The 21,356-nt window shown below is 45.6% G+C and overlaps 2 protein-coding genes across 2 annotated transcripts in view; one reads left to right on the top strand and one right to left on the bottom strand.

Moving 5' to 3' along the window:
* Positions 1-21,356, bottom strand: part of USP12 (ubiquitin specific peptidase 12) — a 56,778-nt gene that overhangs the window by 19,111 nt on the left and 16,311 nt on the right. Inside the window, exon 2 of the mRNA XM_052649931.1 lies at positions 6,578-6,658. Coding sequence (XP_052505891.1) covers positions 6,578-6,658 — 81 coding nt within the window. The remainder of the gene's footprint in view (positions 1-6,577; positions 6,659-21,356) is intronic.
* On the top strand, positions 13,991-14,694 carry LOC128057505 (60S ribosomal protein L14-like). The gene has a single exon (XM_052649932.1). The coding sequence runs from the start codon at positions 14,007-14,009 to the stop codon at positions 14,646-14,648; it is 642 nt and encodes a 213-aa protein (XP_052505892.1). The 5' UTR covers positions 13,991-14,006; the 3' UTR covers positions 14,649-14,694.

Genomic DNA, 21,356 nt, shown 5'->3' with positions numbered 1-21,356 from the left:
CTGACCATGTGGCCTGGAGCAGGCGACCACGACTCACTCAGCTTCAGTTTCCCTCTTCTTCTTTTTTCTTTTGGCAGGGGGGCGGCCTTGCCCCAAGGCACGTGGGATCTTAGTTCCTCAACCAGGGATCAAACCTGCACCCCTGCATTGGAGGCACAAAGTCTTAACCACTAGACACCAGGGAGGCACGAGTTTCCTTCTATTTAATGACAAGGGAGGAAACAGTCTTACTTTACAAAGGAAAGAACACAGAGTTTGACAAATATTTTCTGCCTTCCTTCTTCCTTCCCATGAATAGACGATGACATGAAAAGCAGGCCAATAAAACACCTGGAAGTCACTCAGGGAGGATCCAGGGAGTAAACAAGGACCAAGGACAGTTCTCAGAGCACTGTCCCAGGGTGAGGCTACCTGCAGAGGAGTGCTGAAGAACGGGAACCCTTCAACTATGTCCATAAACACATGCACACGTCTGCTGATATTTTAAAATTAGGAAGGCTAAATCAAAAGCTAATATAAATGATTATTTATAGGGAAAAGGAAAAGAGGAGAGAGCAACGAAAGTGAGACCACTGTGCATGTACATGGCTATAAGAAGTTTCTTTTGCACCCATAAATTTTTAAGAAAAGATTTATTTGGCTGCCCTGGGTCTCAACTGAGGAACATGGGATCTTTAGCTACAGTATGCAGACTTTTAGGTGCAGCATGTAAGATCTAGTTCCCCAACCAGGGATCGAACCTGGGCCCCCTGCAGTGGGGGCTCAGAATCTTAGCTGCTGGACCACCAGGAAAGTCCCTGTATCCATATTTTTAAAAAACTAAATTAAAACAGGAAGAAAAAATAAATTCCTAAAATTGAAAATAAACAGAAATAAACCTAAATGTCTATCAAGTTGGTAGCAGAATTACTTAAAGAATGACTTCAAATGACTTTAAAACACAGGATGGGTTTTTACTATCAATGCCTTCCTAGGGAAGTTACCAAGCCACTCTCTCTATCGGTTTCCTCATCTGTAAATGACGTTTTTGCCAGCACCAATCTCTACAATCTTGTGAAGAAGTAACTCAATGACCTGCATGAAGAACTTAGTGTGGTTTGGCATACCTCATCACTATATGGTTATTTTTGAAACAACCTTTTTGAGTCATCTGTCCCCTTTGGAAAATTAGCTTAGCTGAAACAGATTAAATCCTATAATCCCCAGGTCCACACTTAAATCATGATAGATGGCAGCAGCACAAATAAACCAGAGGGGTGGTACCATCAGCCTGCAGCACTGTGCAACCTGAAGTGATACAGAGCCGTCACATGTGTGGACAGCGTACGGGTACCAGCATCGTCCATTTATTAAGAATCAGCAAAGCTTAATCTATCTTTCATTTTCAGATAAAAGTAAACATTAGCAGTGCTCATACTTTCGCCCCCACCCCCCAATGAATCATCTTACATATTCCATTTGGAAACTACTGGTTTTAACCACTATTAAGTCAACATAATGTCAACATAATGTGTTAAATGGCTACCTGCTCCACTGTCACCCACGCTGGTTGGTGATGGTGCCTGTCCCATGAACATCCCCTTCTAAGGGAAGACCCTCTTCTCCCCACCACAATTTCTGTTCAGGTAGCTCTGTTCCATGTAATTCTAGACCTCCCATCCCCAACCACCTGCTGCCTGCAGCCAAGGGTACCTAATCCAGATTCTCAGGGACATTGTTCCTGCCCCTCACCTGCCCCCCTCCTCACCTGCCCCCCTTCTCACCTGCCCCCCCACCCACCCGCTCCTCCCCCCTCACCTGCTCCCCAGCCCCAGGCCTCCTCACAGGAACTGACTTCTCTATGCAAATCCTGTAAGGGGGTTAGTCACAAGCCCTTCTGCAGAAGCTGCCACAGGATCAGGCACTTGATCCAATCTGGCCTGAGTTCTTTGGTCAGGTTTGATAGGAACAGTCTGCGATCTCTGATAATACAGGGTTTGAGCAGCCTAAGGACACCAGGTTGGAAGAAACTAAAGGAGAATGAGATCAACACAAAAGAAAATAGAACCAAGGGACATCAGCCTACTCAACCCTGTAACCTGCAAATGGTAAGTTTCATTTTAATTTCTCTTTCCTCCCTGGTGACCCTTGTTCCCTGCATTCAGAGTTCCAACTAAAGACTACTATCAGTTCAGGTTAGCGAAAGCCTTTTATAAGATGGTTCACCCTCACAAAAAGATTCATTAATCCCAACCGACTTGTGTTTGGGGGCTTATGTATTAGAAAGTTAAAATGATTCTCAAAAGGCCGCTAAAAATGGAGGGACTGCACAAAAAGTAGGAAAGAGACACCAGTAGTCTAAATCACTCTTCACTCAACTTCACTAGAGTAAGTATTTACTGGCTATAAGATACAAAGGGGAAAAGGCAAGTTGGCTGATCAGATTAAAACCATTTGTTTTCAAAGAATTCAGCTAACTGCACAGACAGCCAACATGTAAAAGAGGGATTTTACAGCAAGAGAAAGCTTTACCCAAAGGCTCCTCTGCCTTTCGAGATGGTTTCCATACTCCCCTGTACCCACTCAGGCACACTCATATTTCTCCTGACATCCTGCAACATCAGAAATACTAATGTATCCACAAGGGTTAACTCAATAGGAAACCCCCACCATATGTATTATGCAAATTACAGGGATAGACATCAGAGTTATCATGAAGAGTCAACTGCCATGAAAGCTATCATTTGCAAAAATGTTCCTCCAAGATAAAAATATCTATAACTGAAAGTAATGGAAACTAGATTGTTATTAACAAAGTGAAGAGTAACCACTCTGAATTTTCTGGTAGGTTAATTAAACTATGGGTTTTTTTTCCTTCTCTCCATTAAAAACAAAAAGTCCACTTTTCTAATTGCCCAAATGCACAGACAGTTTCCCAAAAGCAAATGCCTTTGACTGATTCTAGTACTTTACTAGTCGCAAAAAGGGATTCAATCAGGCAGACCTAACAGGAACTCTTTTCAGTATTCGCTTTTTGTAAGAGTGATTATAATGAACCTGGAAATGCACAGTTCGCTAGAACAGACTGATTAGAAGAAAACAGACACGTGCCTCATTTTAACAGAATCCAATTATTAGGAAAGATTAACCACCAAGTTCCTTAAAGCAGCTGCATTCTCTGTTGTTTATAAACACTAACGACTTGGCAGACAGGCATAGGACAGGAGGAAAATGTTCAAATGTTCACCTCTGAATTAACTAGGCCATCTCCCCAACTCCTCAGAGCTCCAACCTTAGTTTTTAAGGGACTCTATAAATAGTGTGATAACTCCAAATAAAAAAGGAGAATGAAACTAGAGAGAAGGGTGATGACAATGCAAGAGTTGAAAACAGAGCTGGTGGAAAACGGTTTCAAGGCCCACAACACAGCCATAAAGCGGCCCGAGAGCACAGATCACAGGAGCGTGTATCACTGTCCCAGGTCAGCGGAGCATACTCTCACCATCACTGATCTCTGCGCAGAGTTCAAGGTGCTCGTCAACCCTTCACAGCCGGAGCCCTGGCTACCTCAGGATCTCAATTCTTCATCATCGTCATGAGGCACAGAGATCGGAAATTCCAGCTTTCCCTGGCTTTACTGAATCTCATTTATTCAGCTTCAGGGAGAAACACAAACTCCACCTTCTGAATTTATACTGGTGTATACGAAGTAATAAAAATGATACCTTCTTAGAAACTTTTGGTAACACAATCAACAATGGTTTTTGGATACTGGTATCACATTGCGTTAAAAACATCAGCAGAAAAAAAAAAAACAAACCACAGAGCATTGTGCTTAGTCGTGTCCAACTCTTTGAGACCCCATGGACTGCAGTTGTCAGACCTCGTGGACTTCCTCTGTCTTTGGGGATTGTCCAGCCAAGAATACTGGAGTGGGTTGCCATGCCCTCCTCCAGGGGATCTTCCTAACTCAGGGATCAAACCCAGGTTTTCTGCATTGCAGGCGGATTCTTCACCAACGCAGTCACCAGAGAAGCCCCACAGAGCTTTAGGGCTCATACTGTATCAAGTATGTTGTTTTACTTGTTTGGAGGTTATTTGCACAAAAGTTACTTAGGCACAAAAAGGAGAAGGCTGGAATGCTTACGCAGGACAAGCTAAAGGTAAGACAGCCTTCAATATAGGAAACACTACTGTTCTAAAGAAAAGAGGACACCTGGGACACCAACAATGGGCACAGCTTTACGACAATTCAGGACACAGATGAGCTTTGGGGTCTGAACCAGGTAAGGGTGGCTGCCACAGAAAAAGGAGCAGTGAGACTGAAGAAAATGGGCTCTGCTCCCCCAGAACTGAAATGAAGCTTCTGATCACTAGGCAACTCCAGATGTAAGTGCGAGCATTTCAGGTACTAGACAGAAGTCGAGGCCAGACTTCTCAATAAACAAGGGAAATTAAATATTCATTTAACTCTCCTCCCCATGAAACCTCAAATAAAATGACAGTAAAAGAATAGATTAGACAAAAACTCAAAAGGCTAAAGAAGATGACAACAGACTAGAGACAGCAGCAAACTTACAGAAAATTTCACTCTTTTAGATGAGCAAAATTTGAGGAAAACTTCCAACAGTAAAGATACTAAGAAAGAGGCGGGGGGTGGGGGGCGGCGGAAATAAAGGTTTCAGAAACAATCCAGTGAGTGCAAGAAAACCTCAGCAACAACAAAATCTTTGAATAATATCGTAAGAAAAGGAGCAGAAGATATTGCCTCCATGAAACAAGATTTAAAAAAAAAAAACAACAAGGTAACACTCAAAAAAATGAAAAATGCAGAGTGGATAAAAAAGTTGAAGATACAGTCTAAAATGTAGACTAAAGGAGATGATCAAAAATGGGAGAAAAAATAAGGAATCAGTCTGTTTCAATATGCAATAACCATTAAAAAAAAAAAAAGACAAAACAGAGACATTACAGTAACAAGAAGAAAACTATCCCAATAACAGTATCCAAAATGGCTTAGACCTGAGGGACACACATCATTAGTCTTGAATGGGTCAGTAAACAACACAACAACAGGGTTCCCATCAAGAGACAGGATGAGATTTCAGAACACTGGGGACAGAGAACACCCTTCAGGACTCCCAAACACCTTCTAAAGGGGAAAAGAACGCACGTTCGTAAGAGAGAAAGAGCCAGAATGGCAAGTGCCCTCTCAGCATCAAGAGAAGCCAGAAAGCACCAGAGCAAGCCCCAAGGACTCTGAAGGACGGGTATACCCTAGGATGGACGTCCAACTGACACTTAGAGACAGATAACCAAACCCATCTTCGGTACACACGACCTCAGAGTTTATACCTGTGCACACCTCCGTAACAAGCGACTCCAGGCTGTGTTCTGCAAAGCAAGGGAGGAAACCGCTGGGAAGGGGTCAGGGTGGAGGGAAGGGGTCGGGATGGAGGGGAGGAGTCAAGCACAAGGGCCGTGCAGGGTGACAGAAGAGACGCTGCCAGGCACCAGGAGAGCAGAGGGGGCCTGCTGGGCACAGCTCTGTGGAAACTGACACAAGGTCTTCTTGGCTTTCTTTGTTTCTCTTGAAGACTTTGGTTAAGAATAAGTGACAATTAAGGCCAAGATTAATTTCATACTGGGAGAACCAGGGAAAGTGAACTTGGGCAGGGATGGTGGGAAAAGACAGCAAAGTTCCTGCTTCTGTTTCTGCCAAAACAGCAAGTCAGTATACATATATGTGTACATATATATATATATATAAATAGAAGTATAAGTACCTTATTTACTCTATAAGGACACATTCTAGAAAAAAGAGCCAGGGGATTGATGAGTGGTCTCCTCCAGGGAGGGGAATATAGAGGAAGGTGGGCACTGCTGATTCTGTGTCCAGCACAGACAAAGAAGGGTCCCCTGGCAAGGTGACACCACACACCACTTTATCTGCCCTCCTCAAATTGCACAAGAAATCCATGTGTACTTAACAACATGCTAGAACCAAGTTTAATAAAACTTACTTTCGTATCTGTATTATCACCTATATATATATTTATTCACTTATTTATTTAAAATGCCACAGATCCACCTACCAGTACAGTACCATAGCATAAACTACCATGACAGATGTGTAAAGATCTGTGGTGTTCTCTGATTCAGGAAAGAGTTCAAAATTCTAAAGAAAGTTCTTTAGACTCTACAGACACACAGAGGCATTTACAAAATTCTATTTATTTCTATCTGTACATGCAGACCACTTATATTTAGACACGTAAATAATTTTCAAAGAACCAGATCGTTTGGTCTAGGCCATATGAGATTTTGGTTATGAGAAAATTCTGACACAAAATAGAGGAAAAAAAAAAAAATCAGGCTGATAAATTAGAAACTGTTCCAAGACTCTTAAGACTTCAGGCAGTGCCTCTCTCTCTTCCATTAGAGAGAATTCTGAAATTCCAAGTCAAGTTTCTTGGCATTAAATCTGCTGATACGAATGAACAATTTTCCTTTAATAAATTATGAACTGCATTCATCATCCTTAAGACTACTTCCAAGCACAATTCTATAGGCTACTTATGTATTAACAGATACTTACATTGACTAATCCAAAATAGTGCTCGTTGACCGGAAACTGTTCTGGACCAATCTCTTTCTCTAATGCCGAGGCATTGGCGCCCTATGGGATGAAAAGGAGAAATCTCAGTATTTAGGGTATTTTCCCAATACTATCACAGTTGTATACACATTACAGAGAGATCCTTAAAATGATTTTGTTTCCTGTTACTTCCTAACATTATGGAAAGAAAATAAAGGGTGACAATGAAGAAGAAAGGCTTTTAATAATATGACTTAAAAAAAAAACAAACCAGTTTGCAGGAACAGTTGGATTAAGGAATTCTACTAAATCCTGCTCCTTTTCCTACATGATTCTTATGTGATGGATGAGAGCCCCTGCTGTATCTGTGGTCTCATAGGCAGGCGATCTCAGAGACATCGTGAAGTTAAACAGGCATACTGTCGGCAACCTAACACTTCTTCAGCAGTGTACACATGAAAATTTCTCACACAGAACAAAGGGGGCAAGAATGTTTGCTGAGGGCTTCCCTGGTGGCTCAGTGGTAAGGAATCCACCTGCCAACGCAGGAGACACGGGTTCGATCCCTGGTCCAGGAAGATCCCACGTGCCTCGGAGCAGCTGAGCCCGTGTGCTGCCTCTACAGAAGCCTGTGCACCTAGAGCTTGTGCTCCACAACAAGAGAAGCCACTGGCACGAGAAACTAGAGGACAGCCCCTGAGAAAAAGCCCACACAGCAACAAAGACCGACACAACACTGCCAAAAGCAGATAAATAACAACACGAAAAAAACTTTAAAGCAGAACGCTTCCTGAACGCTCACCGATGACAGCACAGCTGACCGCAGTCTATTAACAGATGGTCTATAAAATGACGACATACCACGTAGCAGTCAGAATAAACGAAGGCGAGTTCATTCAAACACACAGCTATTTCTCAAGTACATAATACTAAGTACACAAAGAAAAAAAGATTAACACAACCACCACCACATATAAACAAAACAGCACACGGCAAGGGGGCTGGGAGAATGTACACGACACGTACCTGAGTGGGGCCGGAAGAGACCAGGACGCGCAAGTGAAGGAGGAGAAAGACAAGAGCGGAAAATGAGGCGACACCCAACAAAAGAAGGGCCTTGCTCAGAGAGTAACCGTGTGCCCCGGTCTCAGGAACAGGATCAACTCACCTCTGTGACTCTGAGGCCCGGAGGGAAAAGGGATGGAGGTGGGGGGGGCGGGGGTGAAAGGCCCTGAGCACCGGCATGTGCTAGCAAATGCACTGCAGACGCAGTCTGAAAGGGAAGTCAGAGCAATTCTGGAGACAGAGTAGCTGTTAACTTCAAAATTCCCCAGAAAACACAGGACTAGACGAATACAACCGACACTACGCACAAAACAGCCGAACGCTGCCTTGTGTATGAAGCTGCAGACAGGACGACACGCACACGGCGCCTCCCCAGGGACAGCCGCGCTCAACACCACCCGGTGCCCAGCCCCTGCTGCCTCCTGAGCCTGGAAGCCCGGCCCTCTGGCGGACGGTGCCTCCTTGGCTTCCTGACACGCCAGGCCTGAAAATAAGGCCTGACAGAAGGGACCGGGTGGGCTGGTGGTCAAGCTCGACCAAAACAAGCCTGAGTACATTCCAGCCACCCAGCACCTGTATTTATACATGGTGCTTACTTGTTTAATTTAAGACATACTATTCAGTTTTATATAAGACCTTGATACAATCCCTGCTGCTGCTGCTGCTGCTGCTGCTGCTAAGTCGCTTCAGTCGTGTCCGACTATGTGCGACCCCATAGACGGCACATAGACCAGGCTCCCCAGTCCCTGGGATTCTCCAGGCAAGAACACTGGAGTGGGTTGCCATTTCCTTCTCCAATGCATGAAAGTGAAAAGTCAAAGTGAAGTCACTCAGTCGTGTCTGACTCTTAGCGACCCCATGGACTGCAGCCTACCAGGCTCCTCCGTCCATGGGATTTTCCAGGCAAGAGTACTGAAGTGGGGTGCCACTGCCTTCTCCTAGCTCACAGATACTATTTAAATTTGGCATTCCAAATTTGAACTGTTTAATAAAAACACGAAATTCAGTTCTGACAGCAACTTCAAGATCCACTGAACCAGAGCCCTTTGTGGGGAGCCTACCAGCCCACTGTCGACACCGCCAGCTCGAGTGTCTTGTCACAGAATTTCCTCGTGTGTGCTGAAAACTATCACTAAGAATTCAAACTGATACTGGTGTCATTCAAACAAGTATAACCTCCTTCCACAAACACACACACTAAAGCTAGAAAAGGTGCTATTGTCAAAGGACATCTGCTTGGAACAGTAAAAGCCAGCAGGCACACCCAAGGAAAGCATTTCTCGCCCTCAGGGTGAATCGAGAACCCAGCATGCCAGGCTTCCCTGTCCTTCCCTATCTCCCAGAGCTTGCTCAAATTCATGTCCAGTGCATCGGTGATACCTTCCAACCATCTCACCCTCTGTCCCCCACTTCTCCTCCTGCCCTCAATCTTTCCCAGCATCAGGGTCTTTTACAATGAGTCAGCTCTTTGCATCAGGTGGCCAGAGTGTTGGAGCTTCAGCTTCAGCATCAGTCCTTTCAATGAATATCCAGGGTAGATTTCTTGAGCAATTTTCCAAACCCCAGCTCTAAGCTCTTCTGTTGGGTGTTCAAGAAAGCCCTTACACCAACTTAGGTTTTCACAGCTAAAGGTCAGATAATTTCTAAAGTCTCTTCTAACTCAACATTCTATCATGTCTAATCACTTTTATCCACACTTCTGAGGACACTACTAGATTAACACAAAACTCTAGGAACTCCAAGTCAACCAGCACATGACAAGTACCATAGATGGTCACAGATGGAGTAAGGGCAGCAGACTGCAACGGGAAGTATAGACAGCACGGGACTTTGGGCGTGAGTGCTAAGGTAAGGCACAGCGCAATAAACTATACCTTAGTGCAGCACGATGATTCCTCAGCGCGGATTCTGTGAACGTGCGGGAGGACAGCCTCATGGCAGGAATTCAAGACTCTCTTGCAGAAACGACCAGAGCGCATTCCTGCCTCTAGCCAAACGCTAACTACAAAGGCAGAGTGTAAACAGAGCAATCCAATGGCTGATAAGTGGTTGTTTTTTGTTTTTTAATTTAGAAGTGTTTTCAACACTGTATTTAGACATTAATTGGTTAAAAAAAGAAAGAAAAAAAACCCATCAAGTTGAAAATTTGCTATACAATTTTTTTAGTACGTTTACAAGAGTTCTCAAACACCATCCCCTGAAGAGTCTAAGATTCTGCTGAAGGTTGCCAAACCCTATCATGTCAAATAATAGTCAATCCAGCAGCCCAAGATTTAAATTGAGCCTAGAACCTGTCAACATCCAACAGTGATGGCTCTGAACAGTCTCCCATCCCCACACTTGAGAAATATGTTCCTACTGCAATTAACAACACTGCGTAAAATCACGATTCTTCACTGGGACAAAGGGAAGAAATGTTGGCACTCTCAGGAATCTCTGCTCTAAAGCTTTCGTGGGGATCAGGAATGTCATCTGTTTTGTCTGAGAACACAACGCACTGAAGGAAGAAAACATTCTTTCTGACTCTTCTGTCACCTCGTAAGATTATTTTAGACTCAGGGCCTATTGCTACAAATTCATCATGAAGAAGTGATTAGATATTCATGACCCTCCTGATGAAAACCACCAAAAACTGGATGAACTTTTTAATTTAAAAAATATATATATAGCAATTTAGTGAGCTGGTGAGAAAATAAGAAATCTGCAGAAACCAAAAATCAAGTGATGGGAGAACCTGAGAGAAGAGCAAGTGCCAAAGACGGGTTTCATGAGGAGGCGCCTGCCGACACCAGCGACCCGAGCACCCTACGCTGAGGGCCGGACTGAACGGGGCACAGTGGCCAGGGCTGAGGCCCAGGGCCCGCTCAGGACAGGGGCTGGCAGGAGACCCCAGCACAGCAAGGGAACAAAGAGGGCTGTGTCTTCAGCGAAGGTGGAACAAGAAATAACCCTGCACCACAAAAGGAGATGGCAAAGGAACCTGCCGGACTTCTCCTTGGCCTGGGGGAGGGAGAGACGACCAGTATCTTCCCAACAGTCATAACCACAAGCTGGCCCCCATCAAAGCTTGTGACCCGAATTTACACACACAAACAGAATCCGGCAGGAAACGTAATTCAACGAGGTCCTGAGAGGATGGTGCCCACAACTAGCAACCAGTGGAATTACAGACTCACTCCAGAAGACAAATTCCATCCACCCACGAGGAATTCCCGCAAGTAAAACTCCCAAGAGGTTGAGTTCACGGTCAAAAATCACACATACACACAAAAGCAGAAAAACAAAGCACCATGTATAAAAACCAGTGAAAACAGACAGAAGAATTAGACTCAAGATGCTAAATATCAGAAATATTTCAGACATGACATAAAGCAAATGGTTGGTATATACAAAGAAACAGCAAAAGCCTGATTATAAGAACGAACGTGAGAATTTAAAGCCTAAGTTGATTTGTTCTTAAAGAATCAAATAAAACTTTCAAATCTGAAAATTATAATTGAAAGTGAATAACTCAATGGTAATTATGGAGACAGTTTAAAAAAAAAAAAAGCTCCAATACTTTGGCCACCTGATATGAAGAACCAACTCACTGGAAAAGACCCTGGATGCTGGGAACGACTGAGGGCAGGAGAAGAAGGGGACGACGAGGATGAGATGGTTGGATGGCATCACTGACACAACTGACGTGAGTTTGAGCAAGCTCCAGGAGTTGGTGATGGACAGGGAAGCCTGGCGTGCTGCCATCCATGGACCCATGAAGAGTCAGACACAACTGAGCAATTTAACAACACCCTGACCTAGTCCAATTCTTTAAAAAATTGAGTCTCGCGGAAAATTAACCACCAACCCATGTGAAAGAAGAGGAACTAGAAACTACAAGGATACCTTCTGTCTACTGATAAAGATACTACGTTTTGAGGACACAGCTGCAAATAGGAAAAAAGAAAACCAGTCAGGAGATGGCTCTTCTGAAAGACAATGTTTACACAGTCAACCATGGAAAACACATCTGACCACCCTGCATTCTGCCGTTGAGAGAAACAATTACACCAAAGCAAAGTGACACCCAGGAATGTTTTCAAGGAAGTAAATTAAGGAAATCTTTTCTACCATCTAAAGCTCAACTATGATTAAAAAATGGTTATCTGTGAAGATGTATTTGAAAAAGCTAATTATGTTCAGTATACACTGTTAAAGAAAATAGCAAACTGTATACATTTCAGCAAGAAATAAAAAGGGATGAAAGTGTAAAAGATCAACACCTCCATATAGAAAATGGGCTTATCAAGAACACAGTCATCTGTCCGTATATGTGGGGAACTGGTTCCAGGACCTCCACAGATCCCAACACCCAAGGATGCTCAAACCCCTCATGCGAAATGATGCGGTTCTTGCATATGACCCATGAGCCATGGGCCCTCAACGATGTGTCACACCTAGTGCGGTGTAAATGCCACGTAAATAGCTGCAAACACACGGCACATTCAAGTTTTGCTTTTATGAACTTTCTGGGACTTTGTTCACAAATGTTTTCGATCCTGGGAGGAAGAACCCACAGATATAGAGGGCCGGGACTTCCTTCTTTCCATTAGACAGCTTACGGTTCTTTATACTAGATAGCCCGTATTTAACACAAATATGAGAGAACACATTTCCCCCACTGTTGTGTTTCAAGTCCTATCTTGAAATCCAGCATTGATCATTCCCAGTTTAATACTGAAGAGGGTCAGATCACGTCGGCAGCCGAAGGAGAACTGCCAAAACAGGCAGGAAAGGCTTCCTGAAGATCAAAGAAGCAAGTGACCCTACAAACCGACGACAGTGCAGGAGGCAGAGGAAGAGGCAAGATAGGACGTGGACACAGCCAGGAGGAAGCGAGCGCGGGCAGGCAAAGGGTGGATCCAGAGTGAGACACGAGCAGCCAGCTCCTGCCTCCCAAACCAGAAGACGGGGAAGGAAGGCACGGCTGCGAGCCCAAGACTGCTCCCTTGGAAGACACCATGCCCCGACACTAACCCAGAGGCGCTGTGCCCGGCACTAAACCAGAGACGCCATGCCCGGCACTACACCAGAGGCACCGTGCCCGGCACTAAACCAGGTACACCGTGCCCCAGCACTAACACAGAGACACTGTACCTAAACCAGAGATGCCGTGCCCCGACACTAACCCAGAGACGCCATACCCCGACACTAACCCAGAGACGCTGTGCCCCGACAATAAACCAGAGGCGCCGTGCCCGGCACTAAACCAGAGATGCCATGCCCGGCACTAAACCAGAGACGCCGTGCCCCAACACTAAACCAGAGGCGCCATGCCCGGCACTAAACCAGGTACGCCGTGCCCCAGCACTAACCCAGAGACACCGTACCTAAACCAGAGATGCCGTGCCCCGACACTAACCCAGAGACGCCGTACCTAAACCAGAGACACTGTGCCCCGACAACAAACCAGAGACTGTACCCCGATGCTAACCCAGAGGCGCCGCGCCCCAGTGCTAACCCAGAGGTACGCCGTGCCCTGATACTAACCCAGACACTGTACCCTGACACTAAACCAAAGACAACAAACATTTTCATGAGAAAACAAACCATTTCCATACTCTCAGTCTCAGGCATCCTAAAAGTCATCCCAAAGCTGTAGTCCTTTAGAAAAGATGAACCTCAGTAAGCATCTGAGAACCAAAAAGGTCGCAGCTCTCAGTAAATAAGCAGAATATCACGACCGCTGCTCCCTTTTCAGTGACGCTGAAGAGGACACAGTGCCTCTCCCTACTGAGAGAGTAAACGGTGGTTTGTGAGACTTCTGTTCCAATATTCAAGTACACATATATTAGGTCTAACTGCCAAACTGCTCAATCAGAAAACGGGGAGTAACCTTTTCCCACTTACAAAAACGTGAACCCCTCTGTTTTCCCCAAATCCTGTGTTACAGTAAAGTGAACTATGTGAAAAGTCCCTCATACTCCTGCAAGGAAAATCACCATCCAGCTACAACGTACTATTAAGCTGAAGTGAAATCAAAACTATGTAAATTATTGACTGACTGAATTATTCTGTTACTGAAACAACAGGGTTCATACTCCAGATTCCAGGGGCTAACTATAATAAAAACTAAAATTATCATCAAACTGAAATATCTGTTAGACACAGAAAAGAACTGACTGCAGCTGGCACCGCGTGGAGTCCTGTCCACAACACCCCACAGAATGGAAAGACGTCACAGAGGAGACACAGCAGGAAGTTCCTGGGGTCAGACCCTCCACCACCACTGTTCAGCTGAAAAACCCTCAGCATTAACTATGTCGGAAGACGTACAACCACAGGCTTTAAAACCCTTTGGAGCTTCTCGCCGAACGCCGCCAACATGGTGTTCAGGCGTTTTGTAGAGGTTGGCCGGGTGGCCTACGTCTCCTTTGGGCCTCATGCCAGGAAGCTGGTCGCGACTGTAGATGTTATTGATCAGAACAGGGCTTTGGTGGATGGACCTTGCACTCAAGTAAGGAGACAAGCTATGCCTTTCAAATGCATGCAGCTCACTGACTTCATCCTCAAGTTCCCACACAGTGCCCGCCAGAAGTATGTCCGGAAAGCCTGGGAGAAGGCAGATATCAATGCAAAGTGGGCAGCCACAAGGTGGGCCAAGAAGATTGAAGCCAGAGAAAAGAAAGCCAAGATGACAGATTTTGATCGTTACAAAGTCATGAAGGCAAGGAAAATGAGGAACAGACTAATCAAGATTAAAGTTAAGAAACTTCAAAAGGCAGCTCTCCTGAAAGCTTCTCCCAAGAAAGCCCTTGCTGCTAAGGGGGCAGCTGCAGTAGCTGCTGCTGCTGCCAAGGTTCCAGCAAAAAAGATGACCACTGAGGGTAAGAAGGCTCCAGCCCAGAAGGTTCCTGCCCAGAAAGCTGCAGGCCAGAAGGCAGCACCTCCTCCTAAAACTCAGAAGGGTCAGAAAGCTCCATCCCAGAAAGCACCTGCTCCAAAGGCATCTGGCAAGAAAGCATGAGTGCATAAGAGGCTATTCGAATCAGAATAAAAGTTCTTTTTGAAAAAAAAAAAAAAGAAAAAAAAAAACCCTTTGGAAAAAATGAGGGCAGAATACTTTCCCATTTTATGAAACCAGCATCACCCTGACTCTGAAGCTAGACTAAGACACTATAACCTACAGGCGCTATCCCTTATGAATACAGATGCAGAAACCTCAACAAGGCACTAGTGAGCCAAATTCAGTGACATGTTAAAAGGATTACCGACCATGACCAAGTGGGATAAACACCCGGAATAAAGCACTCTTGCAACTCAAGAACAAAGAAAACAACCAACCAAAAAATAGGCAAGTGACTCGAACTGACATTTCTCCAAAGATGACATACAAATGGCAAACAAGTACATTTAAAGATGCTCTGTCTCACTACTCACTAGGGACATGCAAATCGAAATCACAAGGCGCCACTTCACACCCATCAGATTGGCCAGAATCAAGGGGGAAAAATGGAAAACAACAAGCGGTGGTGAGGACGTGAAGAAACTTAGTGGTTCCTCCAAAAATTTAATACGGCATTCCCATACGGCTCAACAATTTCAATCCTAGGTATATATCCAAAAGGTCTGAAAACAGGAATGTCAACATTCACAACAGCATTAGTCATTAAAGGCAAAAGGTAGAAAGAACCCCAAATGCCCATCAAGAGAGGAACAGATACACAAAACGTCGACTAATACAATGGAGTATCATTGGGCCATAAAAAAGAAATGAAGTACCGATTCATGCCACGACATGCATAACCTTTGAAAACATTATGCTAAGTGAAATCAGCCAGACCCAAGAGGACAAATAGTGTAGGGTTCCATGGACATGGAACACCTCCACTGGGCAAATTCACAGAAGACAGAAAGTGGATCAACTTTAGATTAAGCAAAGTCTGCAGACAGGGAGGAATGGGGAGCTCTACTGGACGGCCATGGAGCTGCGGCTGGGGTGATGAAAGCATTCTAGAACAAGACAGTGCTGACAGCTGCACACCACGGCGAATGTAATTAATGTTACTGAAGTCTGTACAAAAAATTAACTGAAATGGCAACTTTTTGGTTGTTGTTATATATATCTGACCACAATTTTAAGGAAAGGACCTTGTGATCAAGGGTCAAGGCTGTCACACTGGGATCCCAAGACAAGAGTTAATCACGCGTCCTCCCCCACCATCGTTTTCCTGGAGAGCAAGTCACTACTGAAATCCATAATTTCTTGGGTAAAAAACCTCACCATGAGGATCATATAAGGCCAAGCCTTGCCTGTTTAGTGTCACAAGCCCAAAAAGATGAATTAAACCTTGAAGCAAACAATACCTACCTTCCACTGCTCTGACTGAGCTAGCTACAAGAGTGCAAAATAAAGACATAGGGAAAATTCTGGGAGGCACTGCTGTCTGAGGAAGGATGGGGACAGCAGGGCAGAGAGCAACTGTGGTCCAGAGGCTGAGTGACACCCAGTGTCATGCGTGGCACTGCTAAAAAACCTCAACCAAACTCACCTTTCAAAATAAACACAGGCTTACGTATGTTAAATACAACTAGAACACAATGTTCCAAATGCAGGGAGAAATGGGAGTGGGAGCCTGAGTTTGAGAATGCTACAGAGATCCTGTGTGGGGGCCGGGAATCGGGGACAGAGTCTGAGCCCAAGCTCAGCACCACCTCCAGACAAGTCACCAAGGCCGGTGTGGTCTCTGCACCTCCTAATACAGGAAAATACCTACTCTGCCAAGCTCATGGGGCTGGAAAGCAAACAACGAGAGTGAAGCTGCCCTTTGTAAGGCTATCAGAAGCATCAGTCACTCAAGTGATGGTTTCAACCAAACGGAACAACACAACGGAAAATTCCAACAGAAGACAGTGAACTACCTCACTTGCACTTTGTTTTGGAAGCTACTGGGCAGGTTAAAGAAAACACATAGCTCTTTATCCGAAAGTCTTAAGTTAGCACCCCCTGGACAGTGGTAATAAATACTAGAACAAGCACCAAATCCCTTTTGTGCGCCTCATGTAACACCTTATTTAATAAATACTGCAAGTTCATACACTGAAAACAACGCTAAGTGCAGAGGGTAGAGAGTAAAACTAAGGTGTTATTGGTCGCCCCCTCCCTTCGTTCCTTTCCCCAGAGACACCGGCTGCTAACAGCTTGGTTTCAGCTCTACAGCGGTTATTATCACAGCCGTAAATTACAGATGTCTCGTCACCAGCTTTAAACCTGCTCTGCAAATGAGAAACTGGCACACACACACCTCTGGTTCTCCTTCCCCATGCCACCTCCCAGTTTTTATTACGAATTACTGGGTATAAGATCGCTTTAGGGAATCTAGTAATTCTATACTTAACTCTCCAGCCAGATTCACCAATCTCATAAAGTAGGTAAATTACTGCTGTGAAACTCTCCTTTTATGTCTCTCCTTCCTCCCCATCCCTACTACCTGTTTACCTGGGCAGAGCCTGGACCACTCACATTTGCTTCTGTGACAATTCAGCCACCACACTTCACTCACAACACAGGAGCTCCACAGACAGCGGCTTGCAGGGCAGCCAATGCTGCCCGGGAGCTCAACTCGAAAGCAGACAAAAAGACGTTGAGTAACTTCGACGTAAGAAAAGGTGAGTTACAAAGGCGGCAAAACTTTACAAGTAACTATCAAAAAACAAAAAAGAATCATCGCTGCGACAAAGACAGTTCAGGAAAGTCAACAAGGAAAAAACCTAAGGAACAGACACATGCCCTTTGGACATTTAACTATTGTCACTTAAAGGAGAACCTTTCCAGTCTCCCGTTCTCTTTCTCGCTCCCCAGTTTCCCTTAAGTGTCTGGAAACCCCCGCTTAGCAGATTCAACTTGTGAAAGAAAGATGGCCAGCATCTGCATCTCTGGTTGGGATTCCTCCCCACGGGTCCTGAAAGAGCTGGGAGGGACAGGGAGGCAGAGTGCCAGGGGCGTGGCTGGGGGTGGCTGCACCCTGGTGTGGCCCTAGGTCTGCAGGGACCCAGCCCATCACACGCTGGTCCCTGCTCTCTCCCCAGCCCTAACGGCCAGTCCACCCACCCCCAGACAGAAGGTCAGCCACTCTCTGCAAAGACCAGGTCTCTGGCCTGACCCCACGTGCTCACTACTCTGTGTCAATAGGAAGTGAGAAGGCTCCCTGACCCAGCTCTCCCAAGCCAGACGCTAGATGCGATTACCATGGTGACGGTGTCACAGCCACAGCCAACCGTGAACGTCAGATTCCAAGCGCAAGCTTCCACCGGGGCTCTCTGGGGAAGACCACGGCTGGCTGGTCTGTTTTTTGCTTCTTTTCTTTCCCATCACTACTTTCCAGTCCTCTAGGAATCCCTCAAAGGATCTGGTGCTTCGGTAACGCCGCTCACCCTCTAGCTCTATTGCAGTTCAACGGACAAAGCACCAACAGCCAGCCACTCAGCACACGCACGCAGACACACCTTTCTGTGACTCCCACAGATGGTGCCACTGAAGAAGCAGACGTGCGTGTGCTCACACTGGCCTCAGGGTCCTTTATAGTGGATCTCGTATCAAGAGTTTTTATATTAACAAGTATAGTATCACTTCCAGTAGTCTGCGCGCCACACAACACTGATGTATCTAAATCCTATAGCAAGCTCTGCTAATAAGCATCTACAGTCATGAAAGGAGTCCTTGGTGCTAAACCAATCTCAGCGGAAACTCGCACCCCACAGCAAAGGCTGTTCCACTCGGACCACTGTTCCCTGCAGTCACTTCCAACAAAGCTTTATTACATCCAGAAATGTAAAAGAAACTCATAGATCCATTATCTACTTCAGAATAGTTTTTATAAATTAGAACAAATTTGAAAACTTATTTTATTAGTCACACTACGACTGTGTCACCACACCACAAAGAAAAGGACTAAAGCACTGCTCTTTATAGCGATGCTGACTCCCACAGGATAGGACATGGGAGAAGCAGTATGCAGACCAAAGGGGACTCAGCTTCAAAAATATCCCGATCACGTTTGGTCTGCCATCTAGAATCATCTTCCACTATATTCTGAAACTGACACAGAGGTGGGGAACGGGTCTCCTCTATTCAGTCTGAGGAGGGAAACGTGAGTCCAAGGTGAGCACACACATCACCTGCCCATATACACGGTGCCCCCTCCCCCAAATCCCAGAGAACAGGGGCCTGCTCTCCATTCAGGTCCCCTAAAGTCTTTCCTACTACCAAAAATACTCTCACAGTTACTTTGTTCTGAACAGCGAAGAGTAAGCCGAGGAAGTCTGAAACAACCCCAACAAACAGTAATTCTAATTCCTCTAGAGAAGAAGGAACTTGAACACAACTTGAACACAATTTTGTAATGCTAGAGATGTGACCTCATTACAGAATGTGATGGATGTTCTAACAAAGCTTTAAAATCACTTTTACAGGGAGCTGCCCTGGGGGTCCAGTGGCTAAGACTTCAAGCTCCCAATGCAGGGAGCCCGGGTTTGATCCCTGTTCTGAGAACTAGATGCCACATGCCACAGCTAAGACCCAGTGCAGCCAAATAAATAAAATAAATAGTCTTTTAAAAATCTCTTTTATAAAGGAGAGACTAGATCAGCAATTAGTGATATATTATGTGGGGACATCAGCAAACAAGCAGACAAAAAACAGTGATCCATATTCTGTGAACAGGAATGCCATCCCAAGCCACAGTAGCCACCAGCGTCGTAAAGAGAGACTTACATGTGATGCACTTAAACAAGAAAGGAGATGCAATGCAGACAAGCTGGCCCAGATGACACAGAGACATCAGGAACAAAACGCTGCTGCTAGAGGCACCTATAAGCAGCCTGAAGATGAACGAAGAGGCATCATAAAATGAATGAAAACATTCACAGTTTGTTTTTCTCCTATCTCAGATCCCTAAGTGTAACAAAATTTATCAATTGAGTACAGGTAATGCTTTATGGTCTCAGCTGCACCTCCAAACATTTACATAAATGCTTAGCCACTGAGGTCTATGAAATACACAAATCCTAAGATATCCGCTGGCCTCTACAGAGGATACAATCATACATCAACAAGTGCAGCCAGGAGCACGCGGGGGAGGGGACCAGGACACGTCTCCCCCACCCGGAACACACGAGCTTTGTGTGAACAGGGTTCCTTCCGGCTAGAACTCCGGCAGGATTCCGTCTAGGAATCCTCCCACCACAGGCCTGAGTTACTGCGGAGTCTTGTTATCAAAGGACTGCTTCGCCATCACAAATCCATGTGGAAAGCGATGGGGATTCTGAAATGACTTTGCACACGTGTGTATAGCTGCCTACCCACTTGGCACCACCAGGACAAAGCAAGATGTGGACGAGGCAATCCCTATTTGCAGGGAACCCACAGCGTAGGAGAGGAGAACCAGGGCCCAAAAGGAAAAGTTAATTTCAGTGATAACATGGTACCTGGGATTCACCTCAAAATAATCCAGGGGGTTTACAGCAGGTGGGAAGGAAGAAGACACAGGCTGGTCAAGAGACACTCTGGGCTGCAGACTGCGGATGGTGCACGGCGGCACGCAACATGAAGCGCTGACCCAAGAGACGTCCGCTTTTCTTTAGGAAAGAAGGCAGCGCTTAGTTAAAACAGAATGGGAAACATGATAAACTGGCAAAGAAGTGATTCAGATCACGGATTCATTTAGAAAGAGGTGGCCCCTTCACAGAAAATAATCACAAGTGGGACATTTACCAAGCAAGGAAGCAAGGGGAGAAACAAGCCTCAGCCAGGCTGACTTCACACTGACAAGCTGCTGGGAAGGCATCACTGTGGTGGACAGAGTAAAAGGGCTCCCCTCAACTGCAGGAAGGGCCAGCAACTTGCTTCTAACCAACAGAATCTGATGAAGGTCATGGGACGACGATTCTTTGGTTGTAGAAGACTCTGCACCGCTCCCTGGCGTGCTGTCTGACTCACTGACTGGCTCTGAAGGAACAGGCTACCAGATGCTGAAAGGACCATCCCAGGACAGAGGGGGGCCACGTGGACGGGAGGGCTACATGGCGGAGGGGTCCCATGGAGAGGTCCCACAGCCAGGAACTGGAGGTGACCTCTCAGTGCTGAGGGTTGTCTCCTACAGCCAGCCAGCCAAAAGCCAGGCCCCTCCAACCTGTGCCCTCTGCAACGCTGCAGTTGGTGCCCTGGCCAGAGGTCAGTTCTCATCAGAGCCTCACCTGGCAGTGGATCTGCTCGATGACAAGCACATGCTGGTTTAAGCTGCAAACTTTGTGACGATCTTCAATTCTGAAGCTCTACATTTGGCACAGTTTGTGCAGTGTTCGCCCCTTCAGTTTTGCCATCATTCCGTCTCTTGAGTTTAAAGAAACACTGATTCTGGAACTCCAGGATACAACAGAGATCGACGTTGACCCTGCACGATGCCCTGCTCTGCCTGAGACAGTGCGGGCCAGGTGTCAGCAACACATTTCAGTCCCAGAGGGCCCCAGGTGAGACGAGAATGGGTCTGCAGCCTCGTTTTCACATTCTACACCTTAAATCATTATCGTCCCAAGCACGACTGCACCTTTCACTCTTTTCAGTTTGCTCCAACTGAACACACTACACATCTCTATCTATTACCATTAACATTCTGCTGGACTTTGCCCAGATTAACGATTTTCTTTGGTAAAGAAGTTCAGCGTACAGATCAAAATA

Source organism: Budorcas taxicolor, chromosome 12 (genome assembly GCF_023091745.1).
Source record: "Budorcas taxicolor isolate Tak-1 chromosome 12, Takin1.1, whole genome shotgun sequence".
In the NCBI taxonomy this organism is placed as follows: domain Eukaryota; kingdom Metazoa; phylum Chordata; class Mammalia; order Artiodactyla; family Bovidae; genus Budorcas; species Budorcas taxicolor.
This window is presented reverse-complemented; position numbering and strand designations above follow the sequence as displayed.